The following is an 18813-nucleotide window of genomic DNA, read 5'->3' as shown; positions in this document are numbered from 1 at the left end:
CGACGCCGATGTCGTTACCGTGATCTGTGACGTTCCGATGTGCGGTGCATACCAATTTACAACTCGTGCCAATTGGCAAGGTCCGATATCAGATTATAAGCTTTCGAGAAGTATTTACATTTATCCCGCCCGAATAAGCAAAGAAACGCGGTAGCTATCACCTCCTATGATATCAATTAGTGAAGGAAATTATATTTTTACCCTTGCTATCGCTTTCGAGCATCTTTAATGTGAATTGTATGCTACCGCGCGTTTTTAACTAAAAATCGGAAAAGTATCGAAAGAAGTAATCGAAAAAAAAAAATCGGTAAAGTATTGAATTTTTCAAGTACAATATTTCGGTAGTTCAAATGAAGGATTGGAGAATATTAAAAATACCTCTAATTAAAAATCGTCCATAATTTTCTACCTTGCGAAATTTTTCGTTTCTTTGTCCGAAGTCACTCGATCGATTTGACGTGAATGGACAAGAACATTGAAGAACATTTAACTAGCTACTACTCGAACGTCGAGTACGCCCGACTTTTGTCTTAAGTGACATCTCATTGAAGGCAAGCAGTGGGAATCGTACTAGTGAGATCGTCAAGGCGTCAGAAGTTCGTCCCTAGAAGTTTTCGCATGCCCGATGGAATCGGAGAAAAAAATCGTGACACTTGTTCAACGATTGAATTCGACGACGCAGGAAGTGAAGCCGAAGGAGGACAGGGAACAAGAAGAAGCGACCAAGTGGCAGTGGCGCCAAGGGAAGGAGATAGGAGAGTGGTAGCGAGAAAAGCAGGAGGTCGACGAGAGGTGAAGGTGCTGTCGCAGAGAATTTCAAGCCATGCCTTCGGCGAGATACGAGCCGTTTGTATAGATCTATATGCACAGTAAAATTGTGGCGACGGAGGAGCTCTGGCTACGAGTATATCTGGGTCACACAGCCGTCTTCTCGTTGCACCCTGTTCTCCATAATTCTACAAAATTTTCCGAATGCAGCAAAAAGAAAATGGGGACTCATCACTGACCGTACGAGTTCTCGCTCTTGAAACGCACGAGAACCGCATTGACGTAGGACGATCAAAATAAATTGTTATCTTTCATCAAGCAATTATATTAATTGTGTTTGCGCAAACGTTTATACCAACTGTTAGGGCTCACGAAATATCGAGCGCCAGAAGAAATGTTCAATGCTATATTCCGTGTCAACGTAATTGAAAATCCGTTTATAGAGTAGGTAGATAATGAACATCAAATGCGTGACCTGCTCCGGAACGAAGTCGCAATTTATATAACCGTAGCGTTAACTTGTCACTTACATTCGAGAGCGGTAAGTGTGCTATAGACATATCGTTTTACTTTGCCGGGAGAATCCGTAATGATCAGCGCGGATCAGTGATTTGTGGCTGGAAAGCGGATCCAATACCCGCTAGCGCGATAACGAGCTGTTACGTTGTTACGCGGTTACGTAAAAAGGATCTTACCTGGATCTCCCACGGGGACAATTCCCGAGGAAAGTCCACGCGAGGGCTATTATCCGAATCGTGAGCAGTTTACCGCGGAACCTGCTACCACCCTTCATCTAGAGTCACGCTCGAGCCGATAAATAATGAACTTCTGCAGTCATTTATCAAGCTCACCGTGGGACAAACGAATGCTCATCGAGGTAGCGTCGTCAGCCTAAATGGGAGAGATCAACGCGAGGTACCGGCTAGCACCGCGACATTTCGCGTCGCTTTGCCGCCAGTGTTACGCAAGAATCATGTCTCTTTGACTCGACCGGGAACTGAAAAGCCAAACGGTATATACAAGCAATCGGCCTTTACAATTTCTCCGCCTGTAAAGCTGTTGATGAAACAAACACCAAGGATGAAATCGAGGTTTGTAATTGAAACGGTGCTTAGAAGCGATCCTTAAACGTTGAAAGGAAGCAGGTACGCTTTCCGAATGTGAACTCTCACCTGAGCGTTCGCTTTAGAAATGCGAGAGTCAGCTGATTCCGATCAGTGCAGTTATACTGGGCAGTGCGGTCAATCGCGCAGGAGATAACGGTGTCCGAAAAAACGGCTCGCGACTTCATGTTAGTGCTCGCGCTTCGGGCTCGCGGACGTACGAACGAACGTGAGAACTTATCTCGTGCGTGGTACCGAACAACGCCAAGCGACATGAGGCGACGGAACAACGGTTCCACTTGCTTCTGCCAGACATCATCGATCAAGAAAGGTGGCCGTAGCGGATGCAACGAGACTGAGGCGAACGAGCCACCGGGATGGTGCATCTACGCGGCGGTCGCGCTTGTCGCAGTCGGCTGTTATCTCAATGCGCTCGACTGCGACTTCGTGCACGACGATATCCCGGCGGTGGTGAGAAATAGGGACGTGATCGGCGAGGCATCGTGGAGCAGTGTCCTCAACGATGATTTCTGGGGTACGCCGATGGAGAGCATCAATAGTCACAAGAGCTATCGACCTTTCACCACTTTGACGTTTCGGTGAGTCAATATTTCTCTCACGTTTATCGTTCTCTTTATTAAATTTGTCTGAGAATTAAACAGAGAATTTGACCTGATTATTTTTGAGTAGAAAGCTTCAAGTCAATGACCGAAAGTATCACGAATGAAAAATCGAATTGTTGTTGAATTTATTTAAAATTTTTTATTAATTGTCACTTGAATGTGTATTTTTAATACTAGCTAGACTGCTATTTATGTATTGTTACATTTTGATTTGATCCGTCTTCTCTTTCTTCCTTATGGCTCATTTATCAAACTGGTCCTTTAGGACAATCCGTTAAACAGAAAAGTGAATACGATTTGGTGCACGGTCGTATCCGTCCGGATGAAATAAGACGGCAAGAAATTGTCTCGAGAAACGTGTCTGGTTGCCTGACGTTCTAAACACATGGCACAACCACGTAGCTCGCAGTACCGGCATCCTAACCGTTCTTACCGGGACATCTCGAATTTCGCGTATACGTACATATATATTGTATATGTGTATACACATATATATATGTGTGTGTGTGTGTGTGTGTGTGTGTGTGTGTGTGTGTGTGTGTGTGTATGTATGTACATATGCATGTACTTTCAAGTATACGTACATGTGTAGATACATAGCCGTACATAGATATATCCCATGCAATTGGAGATGCACCTTATGGTACTACTAAAGATGGATCGGCAAGAACCGTTCTCTGACCACGACGGAAGCGACCGAGCATACGGTAGTATGTGCGGTAACGTGTCGTGTAGGACACACCAAACTTCCACTCTCTCTCTTCATTCTCCTGACCATTCCTTCTTTCCGACTGCCCTCTGCTCGCCGATTTGATGCATGGATACCAGTTTGCCACTCCACGTGCAATACTGCATATTGGCTGGTATTGGACGATCCATCACGTCGCAAGACACCGGCACATCGCTCATCCACCCTTAACGCTCCAGATGCTGTTGCCAACTTCGACGAGGTGTGCGGGCGCGAAACATGGCGCGCGGGGGCGGATCGTTCGGGAAAAGGGAGCAGTCGGGCGTAAGGGCGAAGGCACAAACGCCTTCACGTTTCGCGCGTTATCGGAAGTGGAACGCATCCATAATCCCTGGGCGCGGAGACGCCGGCGCGGGCGCCGCGGCGCGCCACGAACCGCATTCGTCTCGTCGAGAAGACGAGATTTTAACGATCTGGATCGCCACTGACGCGCGGGGGCTGCTTTTATATCGTACGATGGAGAGGGAGGAGGGAGGTACGATATTCTGGTATCTCTCATTGTTGCCGCCACTCGATTCCACCGAGGAGGAGAGTGGTTTATGCGCGTGCGAAAAATGCACCGCTTACGCTGACACGTGGTTGAAAGGATAAGCGAAGATTTATGTGTCAGCCGTTTAAGGGAGAGTTGTCTACAATATTGGATGGTTGATGTATGGTTACTTTTTCGTCATTTGTTTGACGCGAGGGCCCTTACACGTGTACGAAAAAATTACCAATCTCTATCTTGTCTAATAATCTATTCCAGTATTTTATTGCGTCTACAGAGTAGACGCAAATAAAAAGAAAAAAGAAAGAAATTGGATTTGAGTACGTTGGATTTTCTCTGATCGTCGATAACACCGATAATTCTTTCTGTGCTGGCAATCGTGCTTTGCATCCATCGTCGGCACACAGGTGGAAAGCTTTGGACAATTCTGCGCACATACATCTTTTCCGAGCACATATATGCTCTATTTTCCATCCTTCTCGCTTGACGCGTCTTTTCATCGCCTGTTCTCTTTATTGCCACGAAACTCTGACAGTGCTTGCTCTGCTCTGACGGTAGCTGCTGCTTTGAGAATTCGAGTTCTCGAATGAAAATATCGTCGTCGGAGCGACCCCAAAAGTCCAGAGTGCATTCGTGGCAGTTGACCCAACGCCTTCTGCACGGACCGCTCCAAAGTTTCCGAGAGATTCCCCGGGTACTTCCTCCAAACAGTCATCGTATTCTGTCATACTAGCGTATGTACTTTTACACGTTTTATCTCGTCTGTATCATCGTATATGGTGTATGTATACAGGGGTCAGCTACGCCTTACAGACTGATAGACGTGGGCAATCTTATACTGAACGTGTGTAGCGTATTTCGTAGATCTCATCAACGATCGTTTCCCCTTGAATTTAATTCGCGTGTTTGATCGCTTCGCCAACGTTTTTGACACGACGGGTGCTAATTGAGATGATATCAGCCGCACGGCAATGTATCTTATCGCGAAGGGATATTTGGAAAGCAGTTATTTGCAGTCCACGGGATCTCGTATTTGATAGGAAAAATGGGATTTCATGCAAGTTGTATTTCAACTACTTCGTTTCGGCCGGAAATAATTTACGGGCGCGGTCGAGCGAGAGTCTTTGCTCCGGCGTCGAATGAATAACGCAGAGAGACCTCGCCAAGCGATTCGTTTCCACGTTTGCGAGAGAGCGAGCTTCACAAGTTGACGACCACGTTAGATTATTACGTCCGCAAATAGATTGCGGAATATGCTCCAGATAGTACGATAAAGGAGAAAGGCTGGATAAAAATCAAGTGACGCCTTATTACCCCGACTGAGAGAGAGCATACAGGTGTCTAATAATACGCGCTCGCTTATCGAGATTCTATCAAAATTGCTCTAATGCGGGCCCTGATGAATTTATGAAATAGCGATTAGCATGGGTTATATGAATAATCTAGGAATAAATATTTGCCTTCGATTAAAACCAAGAAAATCAGGATGGTCTCTGATGTAAAATTACGGCGTGCTTTTTACCGAGTTAAAGTCCGCTCAGTACGCGCGAGAGCGATTATTGAAGCTCTGCAAACATTAAATTTACCTATCCAATTAACGCGGCACACTCGTTCACGCGATATTATGTTATTTACGTGCAGTTCAATTAAGAGAAATCTCCATGTCCTCGGCAGAATGTTCGCGCTTCCCTATTACGTTCTTCTTCAGCGGATTTATCAACGCATCCGGTGTACCTTGATAATACACACATTACACACTCACTCACACGTTCCCGCTCACTCTCTGAAGCCTTTGTACCTATACAATAACGATCGATATAATCGCGTTCACCACAAGTTGGAACTTATACCGTTTCCCCTGGAGATTCTTCTTTGTCTCGTCATTCATGGCCAGGAGTACTGCGCGCATTGCGGTGAACTCGTGGCCAAAAACCGTGACGATGAATATCCACTGATTTTTTCGTGATAGCCGACGGGCAACAAACCGTCATCTGAATTTGATCATCTTCGTTTGGTTTGTCTGCGTTGGAACATGATTCACAAATTCTACTATCTCTGTTAAAAGTATCTTTTTTTTATCAGATTTCTTTTATCCTTTTATTTATTCCTAGATATTACCTAAAATGGCACTGAAAGAGAGAAAGAGAGACTATCTTGCGAATAACGTTGACTAATGTTACTATTCAAGGAGAGTGACCAAATTATCGAAATATTACAGTTCTATAAAAATCTCCAAATAATTAACTGAACGGAATAAAAATCCTTTTATAGGATTGAAGTAGATACAAAATTAGGAGATGATGCAGTGGTACAGTTTTATACTAAAATTGAAAGAGAGAGATTGAAAACTTACTTATTTTTCAACTCGTAGAACTATCACTTGACGTAGATATTTCCTTAATACAAAAGTTTTATAGCTCATATGGAAAAATGCATCATCCGTTGGATTATCTGAACGAACAATACTGAGTTCACTGAAAATTAAAAGCTTAAAAATAGCTTTATATTGATCTGCAAATTACGTGTATATGTATGCTTAGCGAAGACTCAATAAACAAAGCAGTAATTGCGTCTAGCAGTAAGTGCTCTTGCAGAAGTACAATTACAAGAGCACCAGTAGGTGGATCTTGCAAGAGATAGCGTTGCAATATGTTAAGTAAGGACAGATATATGCGTTTGAGTGAAATAGTGTAAGATACGATAATGTAAGAAATAAATTAAAAATGTCACTATTATCGAGATTTTAAATTTGGAATTAAAAAAAGTCTGTACTATCCACATCGATCAAGTTTAGCCGTCACTCCAGCATCACTTTAAGACTTCCTCATAAATGATGTCTCTTATTGACTCATTCATACGCTTGTTAGCATTTTACTGGCATTAAATCACGATCAGCGACTAAGTTAGGCGTTAGCTGGTGATTTATGAGTCGGTCGACAGTGGCAATGGGCCACGTTTTGCGGCCGTCTCCTGTGAGGGAATAATTATTATTAAATTACTTGACCAGGACGCAATGTGGTGGAATTTCGTTCCGCGGCACTACTGACACGCATGAATGATTGCGCTGCTAGCTCTAATTTAGATGTGTGATATAACTTTGCGTTGCGCAGCACGTACGTACTATTCGATTACGCCACGATCTGTCGACTATGATATTTCATTTAGTCTTGCGATTAACTCATTATCGAGATCGATATTGATATTTCATGTTATCATTATCAATATTTGCTTTATCAATAACAATTCAATAAAGTGGCGGCACATGCTTTTCGACATGTATAGAAATACATATTTCTATATTATTATCGAGACAAAAACGTGCTTTAAAATTGTGAAGTCATTGAAATAATATGACCATTTGAATAATACATGTCGTTATCTTTATGCTAAAAGCATAAACATGTAAGTTTTTAAATGAAATGTGTTTTGAAATGAATTATTGAATTGCATTTTATTTAAATACTGAAAATATAAATTTGAAAATATAAAAGAGTACATTGTCTATAAAATTTATGGAAAATGTTTTATTCAGTCTGAACTAGATAGCGCTCAAAAATATTAGGTATGAATTTATAATGTATATCTAGTTTTGTAAAAATGAGTACAATTTACTTGGATATGTATTATAAATTCATATTTATATTGAAAATATATTGTTAAGTACAAAGATATAACACAGAATAAATGAGACATTTTCCTTAAAGGAAAATTTCATGTTGCTTTTCGATTTTCATGAGTTTTGAACATTACTTTCTAAATAAAAATAAGGAACACGTATTTTTTTATAACACTTTTTTGAAGAATATCCGTATTTTGTTATTGTTTTTTTAAGCAAATATCATGAAACTGCATGTAAAAGATAGAAAGAATATTTTGAATAAAAATTGAATTGTTTGAAAAATATTTTGTAATAATAATTTAAAAAAGTATACATAATGTAAAGTTTTTATTTATAAAAAATAAAAATTAAAAAAATTATTTTAAATTATAATTATTAAGGACTTTTAAAACAATTCGAAATATTGCATTCTCTAAAAATGACGATTGAGCTCTTGTAAAAAAAATATGTATTTCTTATTTTTATCTATAGAAAACAACACATTTAAACAACGCATTTAAAGCAAAATCAAAGAACCTTTCCATAAATTTCCTTGTTAGTTGTGTTATTCACACATTATTATTAACTAATATTATTACGCCATTTACGATTGTTTATTTAAAAATTTATTATATTTATAATAAAAATAAACAAAAGTTTTAATACAAAAGATTGACAATATAGAATATTAATACTTCTTTACACATAAACAATTCAATTTTTTCGACAAGAAAAGTGATTTCTTTGATTTCTTAACAAAATTATTATTATTTATCATAATACTACCATATTATTAACATTTTTATTCTATTCTATAATTTTTAATATCTGAACGGCGGAAATGAATCATGTATTATAGATATCAATGTGTATACACTAACTTGCGACTTGATATGCGCGATGATACGCTTTGTATTTCAGCACAAGTTCAAGGGGGAAATATCTCATCTGAGTGCACTTCAAAAGTGGGCATTTCCACATTGAAGTATCGCGAATCGTTTCCCTCTGGTGTTCTTCGTTTATGACGAGTAGAAGTTCTTCTCGTTTTATTTGAGTTGTTCAGGCAGGACAGTTTCATGAGCGAAACTCTTCAGACCAAGTGCATTCAGGCTGTACTTGCAATGCGTCAATGTGAGGAAGGGACATTCTAGTTTCAAATGCGACAAGAATATGCTATTTATATATCTATGAATAAATATGAATGTTCTTTCAATCTAATCATGGCGGGAAACCCAGCGCGCATTTGTCTTCTCCAAGATGTACCACTTTTGTTTTATTGGATCGGCGAACTTTTGAGTTGTTACAGGCTACATTACATATAAGAAAAAGATGAGATTTCGTAAATTCGGAACGAAGAAAGGAGATTTACGATTGCATTTTCAACTCCACCAACGTAATAGTATATTCTTCTATTGTAAATCACGTTATCAAGCAATTCAGATTCATATCGCTTACTTGTTACGATATAATTTCAAAATTTGTCATTTTTTTAGTTGTTTGCAAAAAAAAAAGAACGGAAATAAAGAAAAAAAGGAAAAAAAAACAAACTTTTAAAAGGTGCGTACTTTTATTCCTCTATAATTATTACATCAACATTGCATTACAAGTTTTAATGATTTAAAACACTCCAACTCATTTTTCAGAAAACCTCGTTTTTTAAAAAATTGTATTATTGTTGTAGCAAATGAGTGATATATGATATTTTTGTTGAATACAGTATGAAATATTTACATCGTAAAAAATTGTGCAAGTCGAAAGAGCTCGTTAAAAATCATTTCCATTTTTCATCGTTTCCGTGAAAAGGCTTTTAATAATATGGATATATTATCTATTCCGACGTCTTGACGTTCTGTATAACGCGCTCATTTGGCCGTGAAGCTCATTTCCGACGTAGTGAAGATTATAATATTTCCCTTCGATTAATCGTACAATCAAATGGACGCGCGCCATTAAATTTTCGTCATTTGATAAAGTGTGGCCCCGTGATCGAGAAACGGGGGATTAATCAGGTGCAAGGTACAGGTGGTAGAAAAGATAATTCGCTTCCGCATGGACGCGTCATTGGGTTCTCGTGGCACGTTGGCTGCCCCTATATCACTGCACTTCGTGCTGCGCAGTGATTCATCTAGAGCGTTTCGTGACTCGTACCAGAAGCGTACCGTGAGCAAACGCTGTAAACTCGTCCACTCGATGCACGTATATTAAAGAACACTTTTCCCGATGCGCGCGCCTGAGTATGCAGAGGAGAGCGTACTTCGTGGTTTGAACACTTTATTGCACTATATAGACATGCATAATTTTCATTGACCCCGATAGACCTTGTGAAAACGACGAATGCCCCAGTTTGAGAGAATTAATTAGTGGTTCGTTGCCTTATGGCATTTATTTCCTTGCCGAAACTCTCATCATTAATATTGAATTATTATACGCTAATCATGTTTCCTTTAACTAATTAACTGGGAACACAATACGATTATCGAATGAAGTTGCTTAGAAATAATAAATGGATTTGAAATATGAACTATGAATCTCAAGCTCTTAACTCGTATTCGTATTTATATTGGCAAACTGCTTTCCGGCAAAATAGAAATACAAACGATTTTTGTAAGATATAAATTATTGTAAATTGTAAACTTTGCTATTAACGCTAGACTATTAGGAATTATTTAACGAATGGATAAAAAATTATTTAAAAATATATTTTGCTAGAATATTTATTTATTATAATATAAAAAATATCAACTAAGTGAAAATAGTAGCTAATTACATGACTTCGAAAATAGCTCTTCCAAACGGCGCCAGCTTTAAATGTGCGTGTACACACATAGTCTGACAGAGTTATGGAACAGGGTGCTTTGCAACCTCCTTCGCTAGATAGTTAATTACTTAATTACGTCGTCGTAATTAGTTCACAGTTCCAAAGTCGAGCGTGCCATAGTTACCTGATTGACGTATCACTATACAATAAATTGCTTTCTTATACATATGAAAAGACGAAGATGTGTGTTGTAAAGTTTCATAAATGTCAATATTTATTTGTTTATAAATAAAATTTTTATATGTTAATTTGAATTTTTATTTAGTACATTATCTTTGTTAATTTTTTTAAATAAAAAATTTGACTAGTAATTATTTATTATATAAAATGTATGAAAAGCTTGAAATATCGCATTTATAGAAAAAAATTATCAATAGATATGCTATAAAAGATTTAATTTACGTATAATCAACTTTCTTATTCACAATGGGCAAGGCCAAATAGCTTTACTCGCTCGAGTCAATTCAATTTCAAGCAACACCCTGAAGCCTTCAACTTCCTAAGTTTCAATGCAAAGAGTTCAATTACATGCTTTTATAAGGCACAAGTCATCTAACAAGAGAGAGAAGAACCTAGATAAGCTATGACATCATTTCTAAACGATTTTCCCAGAGCGAACGATTTTTTGTACACCCAAGCATGGTGTCAAAAAGGATGACGAATTTTCAAAGTAAATTCAAATGCAGCAAATTGTTCAAAATTGGCAGTTTGAAAAATAATAAAAAAAAAAATTAAATTTAAATTATGAATATTCGAAATACATCATATTTTCACTGAGTAAAAAATAATTATACTTGTTTATTCATGTATTTTTTTTTAACCGGTGATTAATTATTCAAGTAATGATTATTTGAAGGGTAAATTAACTTTTTTTAGTTAGTATTATATAATGTTTATTGAAGTGTAATGTTATAATTAATAAAAGAGATCCCCTCAAAAATACATACATATTACACACATATCTACATCGTATTTTCATCTCTTACTCTTACATTTTGTATGCATTACTTTAAAAAGTACGATACGAAGTACGTCTGAACGTATGAAAGCAGGATTTTTTGCATCGTATTTCATAGGAAATTCGAGCTTTCGCTTGGAAGTCTCATCATATGCAAAAGTGTCAGACCATTTCTTTATTTGCATTCTCTTTCCTTTATCTCGAGCATAAAGTTTGCGTCCGTAATATCCATATTATAATATCGAGAATGTTAAAAATATTGAATACAGATTTGAGGTAATTAATATTTCCATGATAATATTAGATTAAGTCTCATTAAATGTCATTAAAGCATTGTATAATTAAATTAGGTATTATATATTATTGACATTAAAATAATGAGGATTATTCTCTCTATACGAGAATTATTTCTATTAAAACTTATGTCGTTATAATATGTATTGACGAGGTCTTTGTTTATACAATAATTTTCACGATAATTAAATCTGGTTTTTAAACTTCAGCTTTAACAGGATACTTTATTTTCGTTCATTACGTTTTAAAAAAATCGTGGTATTTTTCAGTAGCTATAAAAATACGACTCATTATAATCCCAGGTGCATATAACGATTGTATATCAGCTAACCTCTCGTATTTCTCATTTTTCACATTGAATTTTCGCAGAGAATTGCTCAACGTCAGTCGTTATCTATAACGCTGTCCGCTGACGCATATAATTTACATTGCAGACAAAATTTTTCAACGGTAACATCATTAGATTGTATTAATATTAACATCAATCAGTTGTATTATTATTTATATAGTTCATATGAAATCGTTGTAAATATTTGTGAGAATTTACAATTCCCGACACAATGCATATTGCATTTTTCACTTTCTCACTCCCTTGCTCACCCTCTTCTTTGATGTACTTCTACTTTGGCATACAAAATTGAAAACCAAGATAACTTTCAATGGACCAGCACTTGAAAGGACCAGTAACGCAGCGACCACGAGCAAAAGCAGACAATAGATAGGAGAATATAGTGGAATGCACAAGCAATAGTGTATGACGTGATACACAAGGCGAGAAAGATTTGTGGGAAAGAATCGTCGAGAATTCGTGTGAAATTTATATCCATGTCGCAGAGTCACAAAAAATGACATAATGCAACAATAATCTTTTTTGTACTATGGCTGATCTACGCAAGACACGTCGTACTCGGTCTTGTTTCCGGCAGTCCGGGTCGTTTCAGGGAAATTGGATTTAACGCGTGCCCTACGGCTAGTCCTCTCTTATCCGATGTTTGTCTTTTTTTTTTTTCTTTTCTCCCGCAAACGTGAGCGCCAGCGACGTTTTGTGATATTACTTGTATGTTGTAGTAAAGCCCAGGAGAAGTGGAATGTCATTAATCTCGGGCAATCGTAAACCGAGTAACGTAAAATATACGGCCTCTTGTCGTTGTAATCCTGGTCGCGCGTCAGTTCAGCTTCCGCTCGGCGTTACCGTTTCTATGAACCGTGCAATATTATTAATATCGAGCTACTCGAGAGCTTCATTAAGTATTACAATATAGTAATGGCCCATCTTCTGTTATTACATTGTATTTTCTAGCGTTTTTCATGTCTTTTTCTTTGCCTCTCTCGTTGACTGTCATCGCGCGCGTGGCTGGATAACAGGGCTGTTATTAAACAGACAGCATCACTGGGCACTGGAATCTGCTCTCTTAGGGTTGGAAATACGATGTTTATAATAGCTGGCGTAATTATGACCATGGCAAGAAAGACATCAAGGAAATTACAAGCCTGTACCGTTGTTTATTTTATCCTTCCTCCTTCTAAACTTTCGCAAATAATAATTCTTAAACGTTGAGAATAACTTTATATTGCAAGAAGAAAATAATATATTTTCCTTTGTGAAATCATGATGAATTGTCATTACATTTTGTAGATAAATGATTGAGTATCCTCTATATACATAGTCTTCTAAATGTACAACTATAAATTAAATCATTGATCTTTGCTACTTACTGGATCGATCTGTATATAATCCGCTTGCGATATAATAGCAAACAACTCGTAAATAAATGTTAATTTCTTTCAACGATAAATCGCGTAAAATGTGGATGACGATAACGAATAACTCATCCATTATTCGTTCAATCATGTGATGCAAACTTGAATTATGCGCCATAAAATCCCACGGAAATTCGGCGTTTTTTCATATCAAACTATGAATACTGGGATAATCGTGTATTGAATGAATTATGTTCTTTGATGAATTTATCAACGCATTGCTTCGACATTTTAATGTCAATAGAAATACGGATAGTGAAGAAGAAAATTTATTCGGATAGAATCGGCGCAATAAGAGGCGCTTCGGAAGAAATGAGCATTCTAATAGGGTATGCTCCCCATGGAATGGCTTATTGACTGTTGATGTTTACCATCGACCACTCCGTAGGAAAAAAAACAAACTTCTGTACACTTGGGATAGAACAGAAATTGCCTCTTTTTTCAACGCAAAAAAAATCGCCAAAAACAAGCAACCTCTCTTGTTGTTAGTGGTTTTTCTGACTCGCAAATATCGTTTCATCCCTCGAGAAAGATATGGTCGCGGAGATGATCGCACTATCGGAATTGAGAATCTTCCGTTATAGAGATCATTGAAATGTAACGAATTTGCATTATGAATGTGTCTAGTCACCGTTTCCATCAACAAGTGCTCACTAGCTTTCTCATCAACGCTTTCCATTACTCTGAAATTGTAATAGATTGACATTTGATTTTCTCATCCATTTCTGGGATCATGTGACATACATGACATTTTACATGATTATCTACTCGTTTTATATATAAATTAACAAAAAAATCTTTTTACTGTGCAAGTTGAAAAAAAATGTTTTCAAAAGTAGGACATTCCTCCTTTCAAGCAGTCTTTCATTTAAAGCTCCTGACTCGCGGCGGCCATGTTGGAATTGTGACATCAGAAGCGAGAAATACACATTAATTTATGTTGCATGTCATTAAGTAAAGACAATTTGAATGAAACCATGACGAGACCGCTTTAAAACACTTGTAAAAATCGATGAAAATCTTTCCTCCCTTCTTGACAATCAATAAATGATCAACACATAAAGTGAGCCTATATTTGGGAAACATACGGTCTGATAGCTGCTGAAATGAGTAAGATATACGCTTTTATATACTATAAAATTCCAAGATAACTTTAGTTTTTATCGATAATTATGACTTTGATAAGTAGTTGATAAGAGACAAGTCACATTTTCACAATTAAGCAAATAATAACGAAATGGTATGCAAATAAATTTCGTCACTTTTCCACGCTTATAAGGTCAGCCATTTATCGTGGCGAGGCGCTGTAACACACACGGGCTTGTGTGTATGGTTACAGTTTCGCCAGGCTGCCGTCTGATTCTGTGTCGCTGAATAGTCAGGAGTCTAAATATATAATAATTAAATATATAATAATTAAATATATAATTTTATAATTATAAATGGAAAAATTAAACAAGAATAAATCAAACAAGAGCAGAAATTCTATTTTTGGTCGAAGCGGTTCTTAATATTTAATAACAAATGTAATTTATAAATGTATTTTTTACTTCTATAAACAAACACGCTGATTTGATTTGTCGGACTTGAAACACAATCATAAATTTAAATTGAAAATAACATGACAAGTTACATGAATTGTTATTTTATTAATGATGTTCATAAGTAATCTTAAAACACTGCAAAGAACTAATTTTATAAGAATTACGAGAATATTCTTCATCAACTTTTTATGCTCTTGTAATCCTGCCTATTTATCATTCATGTACTGTTTTATAATGTATATATCAAGAAAAGAATCTTTACTTATGTAAAGATAATACAGGCATTATAATGATAATATTAACATAATATAAAAAATGTAAATTAATTTTTTCTAAAGTTGCGTATAGAATGTAGTATATATATATATATATATATATATATATACGTTTTCGTTTTCTTACTAACTTACGGAATAGATATAGTTAAAGTATCGGGAGGCTGCTTGGTTTTCGATGAGAATAGGGATAGAGTTGGGACAGCAATTTACGTTTAACCAGCGCCGGAGCGTAATCTGTTTAAACTCCCAGAACAATGTACGAAGGGCAAAACGTTATCTACGGAGCTTAGCGAGGCTCAACACTCGCAAACAGTAAAACACGAGTGGACAGGAGGTTAGTGACGACGATGGTGTTACCGGCATCGTAGCTTACATCTCGCCTATCCGGTTATTCCGATTGTTCCGTTATCACGTGAAATTCGAGTAAGGAATTGTTTGAAGAGCATAGTCACTAGTCTTTTAGACAGATCTAGGATTAAAGCCAAATGTCATTTTGTATATATAGAATCGAGGATGTTCAATAAAAATCGTATCGAAAGGAAGTTCAGATTGCCAGGATGTTTTATTCTGTGAAACAAGCTGTTACTATAGAAATATCGTTGTTTGATTGTTTTTATTAACGTAATAATAAAAAATAAAGTGTAATCTAAATTATACGTATAATATTTTCCATACAATATGCTGAAATGAAATAAGTTTTAATATAAGTTTCACTAAATGGTTTAAACTAAAAAAATACTGTCTCTTTTATAAATGTGTGTATGTGTGTGTGTGTGTGTGTGTGTGTGTGTGTGTGTATATTATTATAGTTGAATAATTGAAACATTTATCAATAGACAAATTGATGAGAAATCGAATATCTTATAAGGATAAGTGATTATGCAGATTGTAAATGCGAAACTAAATAATCTGGATTTTGTGGCATTGAAATGGTGGTTAGAGGAAGTGCAATCGATGTGGTCAATTGAATTAAGTCTGATTCGATTCTGGCGTAGCTACATGCCAAGATCCATTTCCTTCGCGAGAATCGAATTGGACCAATACTCTACTGGTAAGAAATGGAAAAGGGTCAGGAGTGTCATCGAGCCATCCCTCTTTAGAATTCTGATTTTCTGAGTTGATAGTGAAATGATATAAACGCATGGTGAAATTCAACCTTATCCAAGTTTCTGCGATTCGCTCGCATGAGGAAATCAGTATTTAGGTCAATTTAAATCAGGATATTAACGCTTGGATTGGTCTTGGACCGTTTTAGATGTAACAATTTATTGCAAAGCAAACTCTGTTAATCTGTGCATTAAATTTGAAATAATTAAATCTCAGATGTATATTATAAATTGTATTTTTACGAAAAAGTCTCCAAAGGTTATTCAAATTCGTAATGTGATATGCACACAATAAGAATCCAAATATTATGTTGTCTCTATTTTACATAATTACAGTAATCATTGTGTAATTAACTTTAGTAAATCCAAATCATAAGATCAAATTTCAATTTATTGTTTCTGTAGAAATCTAGAATCGATCCAATCAACTAATACCAAATATATCGTGCATAGTCTGGCGTGCTTACTATCTCTCAACACGCCACCATATCATTGCGCGTTGCAGATCTTGTACACATATATACACACACATACACAATATATATGTATCAACCTACGCGCACACATGGACACTGTGCCAATACCTAATCCGAACCGGTAATTGTTTTTGTACCCTCTGTGTCAGGCAATTATCGGCTGATCCAGAGAAGCACGCGTAATCAATTATCTTACACCGTTTCACAGTAGCAACCCATCAAACATGTCGTACGATCGTTATATACATCCTATACAACAGTTTACATTTACATAGTAAAAAGTTTTCGATAATACTAAATAATTAATTTCGATAATACTTAATAATTTGAAAAAACTTTATATGATGATACGCAGATGAGCATCTTTTATCATGGCGTTTCAATATTTGAAATTTAAAGTAACGCGCGCGTCGTGGAAGATGAAGATGGCAAATGAATATTTTAAATGTTTAATGCGTTTCGCGCAGCTTCCGCCAAAGGTGGCGACGATGTAATATTTCGTCGCACAATAACATCGTATTTACGTAAGCAAATTCCTCGACTCTCATCGAGAGAGCTTTCGAAGAAGAATTTGCATTCATTTGGAAGTAGCTTATATACCAGTTGCTAGAAGGCCCATTCCTTTTTCATGCAAATTCGAAGGACTCCGTCATCCCAGAGGGGATTTCGAACTCTCCGCGTTACAAAGTAGCAGTTAACTTCCCTTTCCGTACCCGTGTAACTTCTCGCCGCAACTTTAGAAATGTTAAAAATATGGACATCGTCGACGCGGTCTTTCGTTACTTTTCAGGAGCTTTGTCACAACCGCCGGAGATTTAACGCGTCAACGTAGTTTACAAAGCGAAAATATGTTCTTGCGATAGTCACGTCATTATAATTAAATTCAAGTTGTGCAGAATTTCAAGTGGAAACAGGACAATTAATGATGTTGTTCCGCACGTGCGACGCTGCTCGAAAACACAGCGCGTTGCGCTGCTGTGTATCATTGTATCCTATTTCTGCATCGATCCTACGTTCCTTTGATCATCCTGCTGCATTCTCCTTCAATGGATCTCCCTAAAATTTATGGATGCCGGGCTCACTAATCAATGCCAGTAAAAGTACAGCGGAATTGGAATGCCGTGGAGCCGAAGCGCTATCGAGTATAGCGGAATTCGCGCTCTCCAGGCAGTGTACGGCTATCCGCGAATCACAATGAAACCGGCAATGACGTATGACATCGTTTCCGGGTGGTTGTAGGGGGAGGTGGAGAATGAAAAGCATGCGGCGGCGATATCTGAAACGTGTTTCGCATGTACGCGAGAATAACGATCTGGCCTCGGCTCCGATCCGCGGCCGCTGCCTCGATAATTGGATGCACGTAATTGGCCGAAATGGAGGGAAAACGGTATCCGCTAGTTATCTGTTGTTACGTTTCGACTATGACGTAACATCGATATGGCCTACGATTGTTAGATAGTTGTACCTAATGATCTAACATGCATCCTGCCGTATCCTCGAAAAAAAAAGTATGAAAATATTATAGTACACGTTACGTATATTATAGATTTTCTTAAAATTTTTGTATGTGTGATATTTTTTGTGAATAAGATCCTTAAATTTTTATTTTTACCAGTTTTTTTTTGCCTTTACACGTGATGTTCTGGTCTTTTACTATTATTAGATAAACCGAGGTGAATCCAATCACAAATTTATTACTCGTTTAAATTTAAACGAGCTGTTTTTGAAAAAGATAATAAAATTAACGACAAATATCGATTAACTGTCTCAAAATTAATTTGATTTGCTCTGTAATCCAATTCGCCTCAATCTATCCTACATGATTCGTGTCTGGATTACTTTTGTGTTTATACGTATACGAAAATTATTAAATGATTTTTACGTATAATATCCTTAGAAAGAAATTTGTAAGGTCGTGTCTTAAAAAAAAAGAAAAGAACCAATATTTAGCCCATTATTTAGCCAGGTGCTCCTAATATTTCAAAGAGAAGAAATGCGAAAGATATTTGAATGACTCATTGTGTCGATCTAAAGTATTAAGTTGACATCTTAATGATATATTAATGAAATATTTTATAAAGTCATTAAAATGTTATTAAGACATCATTTTGACGTCATCTTGCTTGGAGTGTACTAGAGATTAATGAAAAGAGACATGAAAAAATATTTCTTGGTTATTTAAATAGACCTTAATATCGTTGATTAGTATATAACGGATCAGCGTTCTAATATCTTTAGCGATATAATTAAT

The 18813-nt window shown here is 36.7% G+C and overlaps 1 protein-coding gene across 1 annotated transcript in view; it reads left to right on the top strand.

The window, feature by feature from the left end:
- The first annotated feature begins 2057 nt into the window (after positions 1-2057).
- LOC108691532 (transmembrane and TPR repeat-containing protein 1-like) overlaps positions 2058-18813 on the top strand; it is a 140420-nt gene continuing 123664 nt past the window's right edge. The window contains exon 1 of the mRNA XM_018199311.1: positions 2058-2470. Coding sequence (XP_018054800.1) covers positions 2058-2470 — 413 coding nt within the window. The remainder of the gene's footprint in view (positions 2471-18813) is intronic.

This window comes from Atta colombica, unplaced genomic scaffold (assembly GCF_001594045.1).
Source record: "Atta colombica isolate Treedump-2 unplaced genomic scaffold, Acol1.0 scaffold47, whole genome shotgun sequence".
Taxonomy (NCBI): Eukaryota; Metazoa; Arthropoda; class Insecta; order Hymenoptera; family Formicidae; genus Atta; species Atta colombica.
The sequence above is the reverse complement of the archived record's forward strand: the minus strand, read 5'-3'. Positions and strand labels throughout refer to the sequence as shown.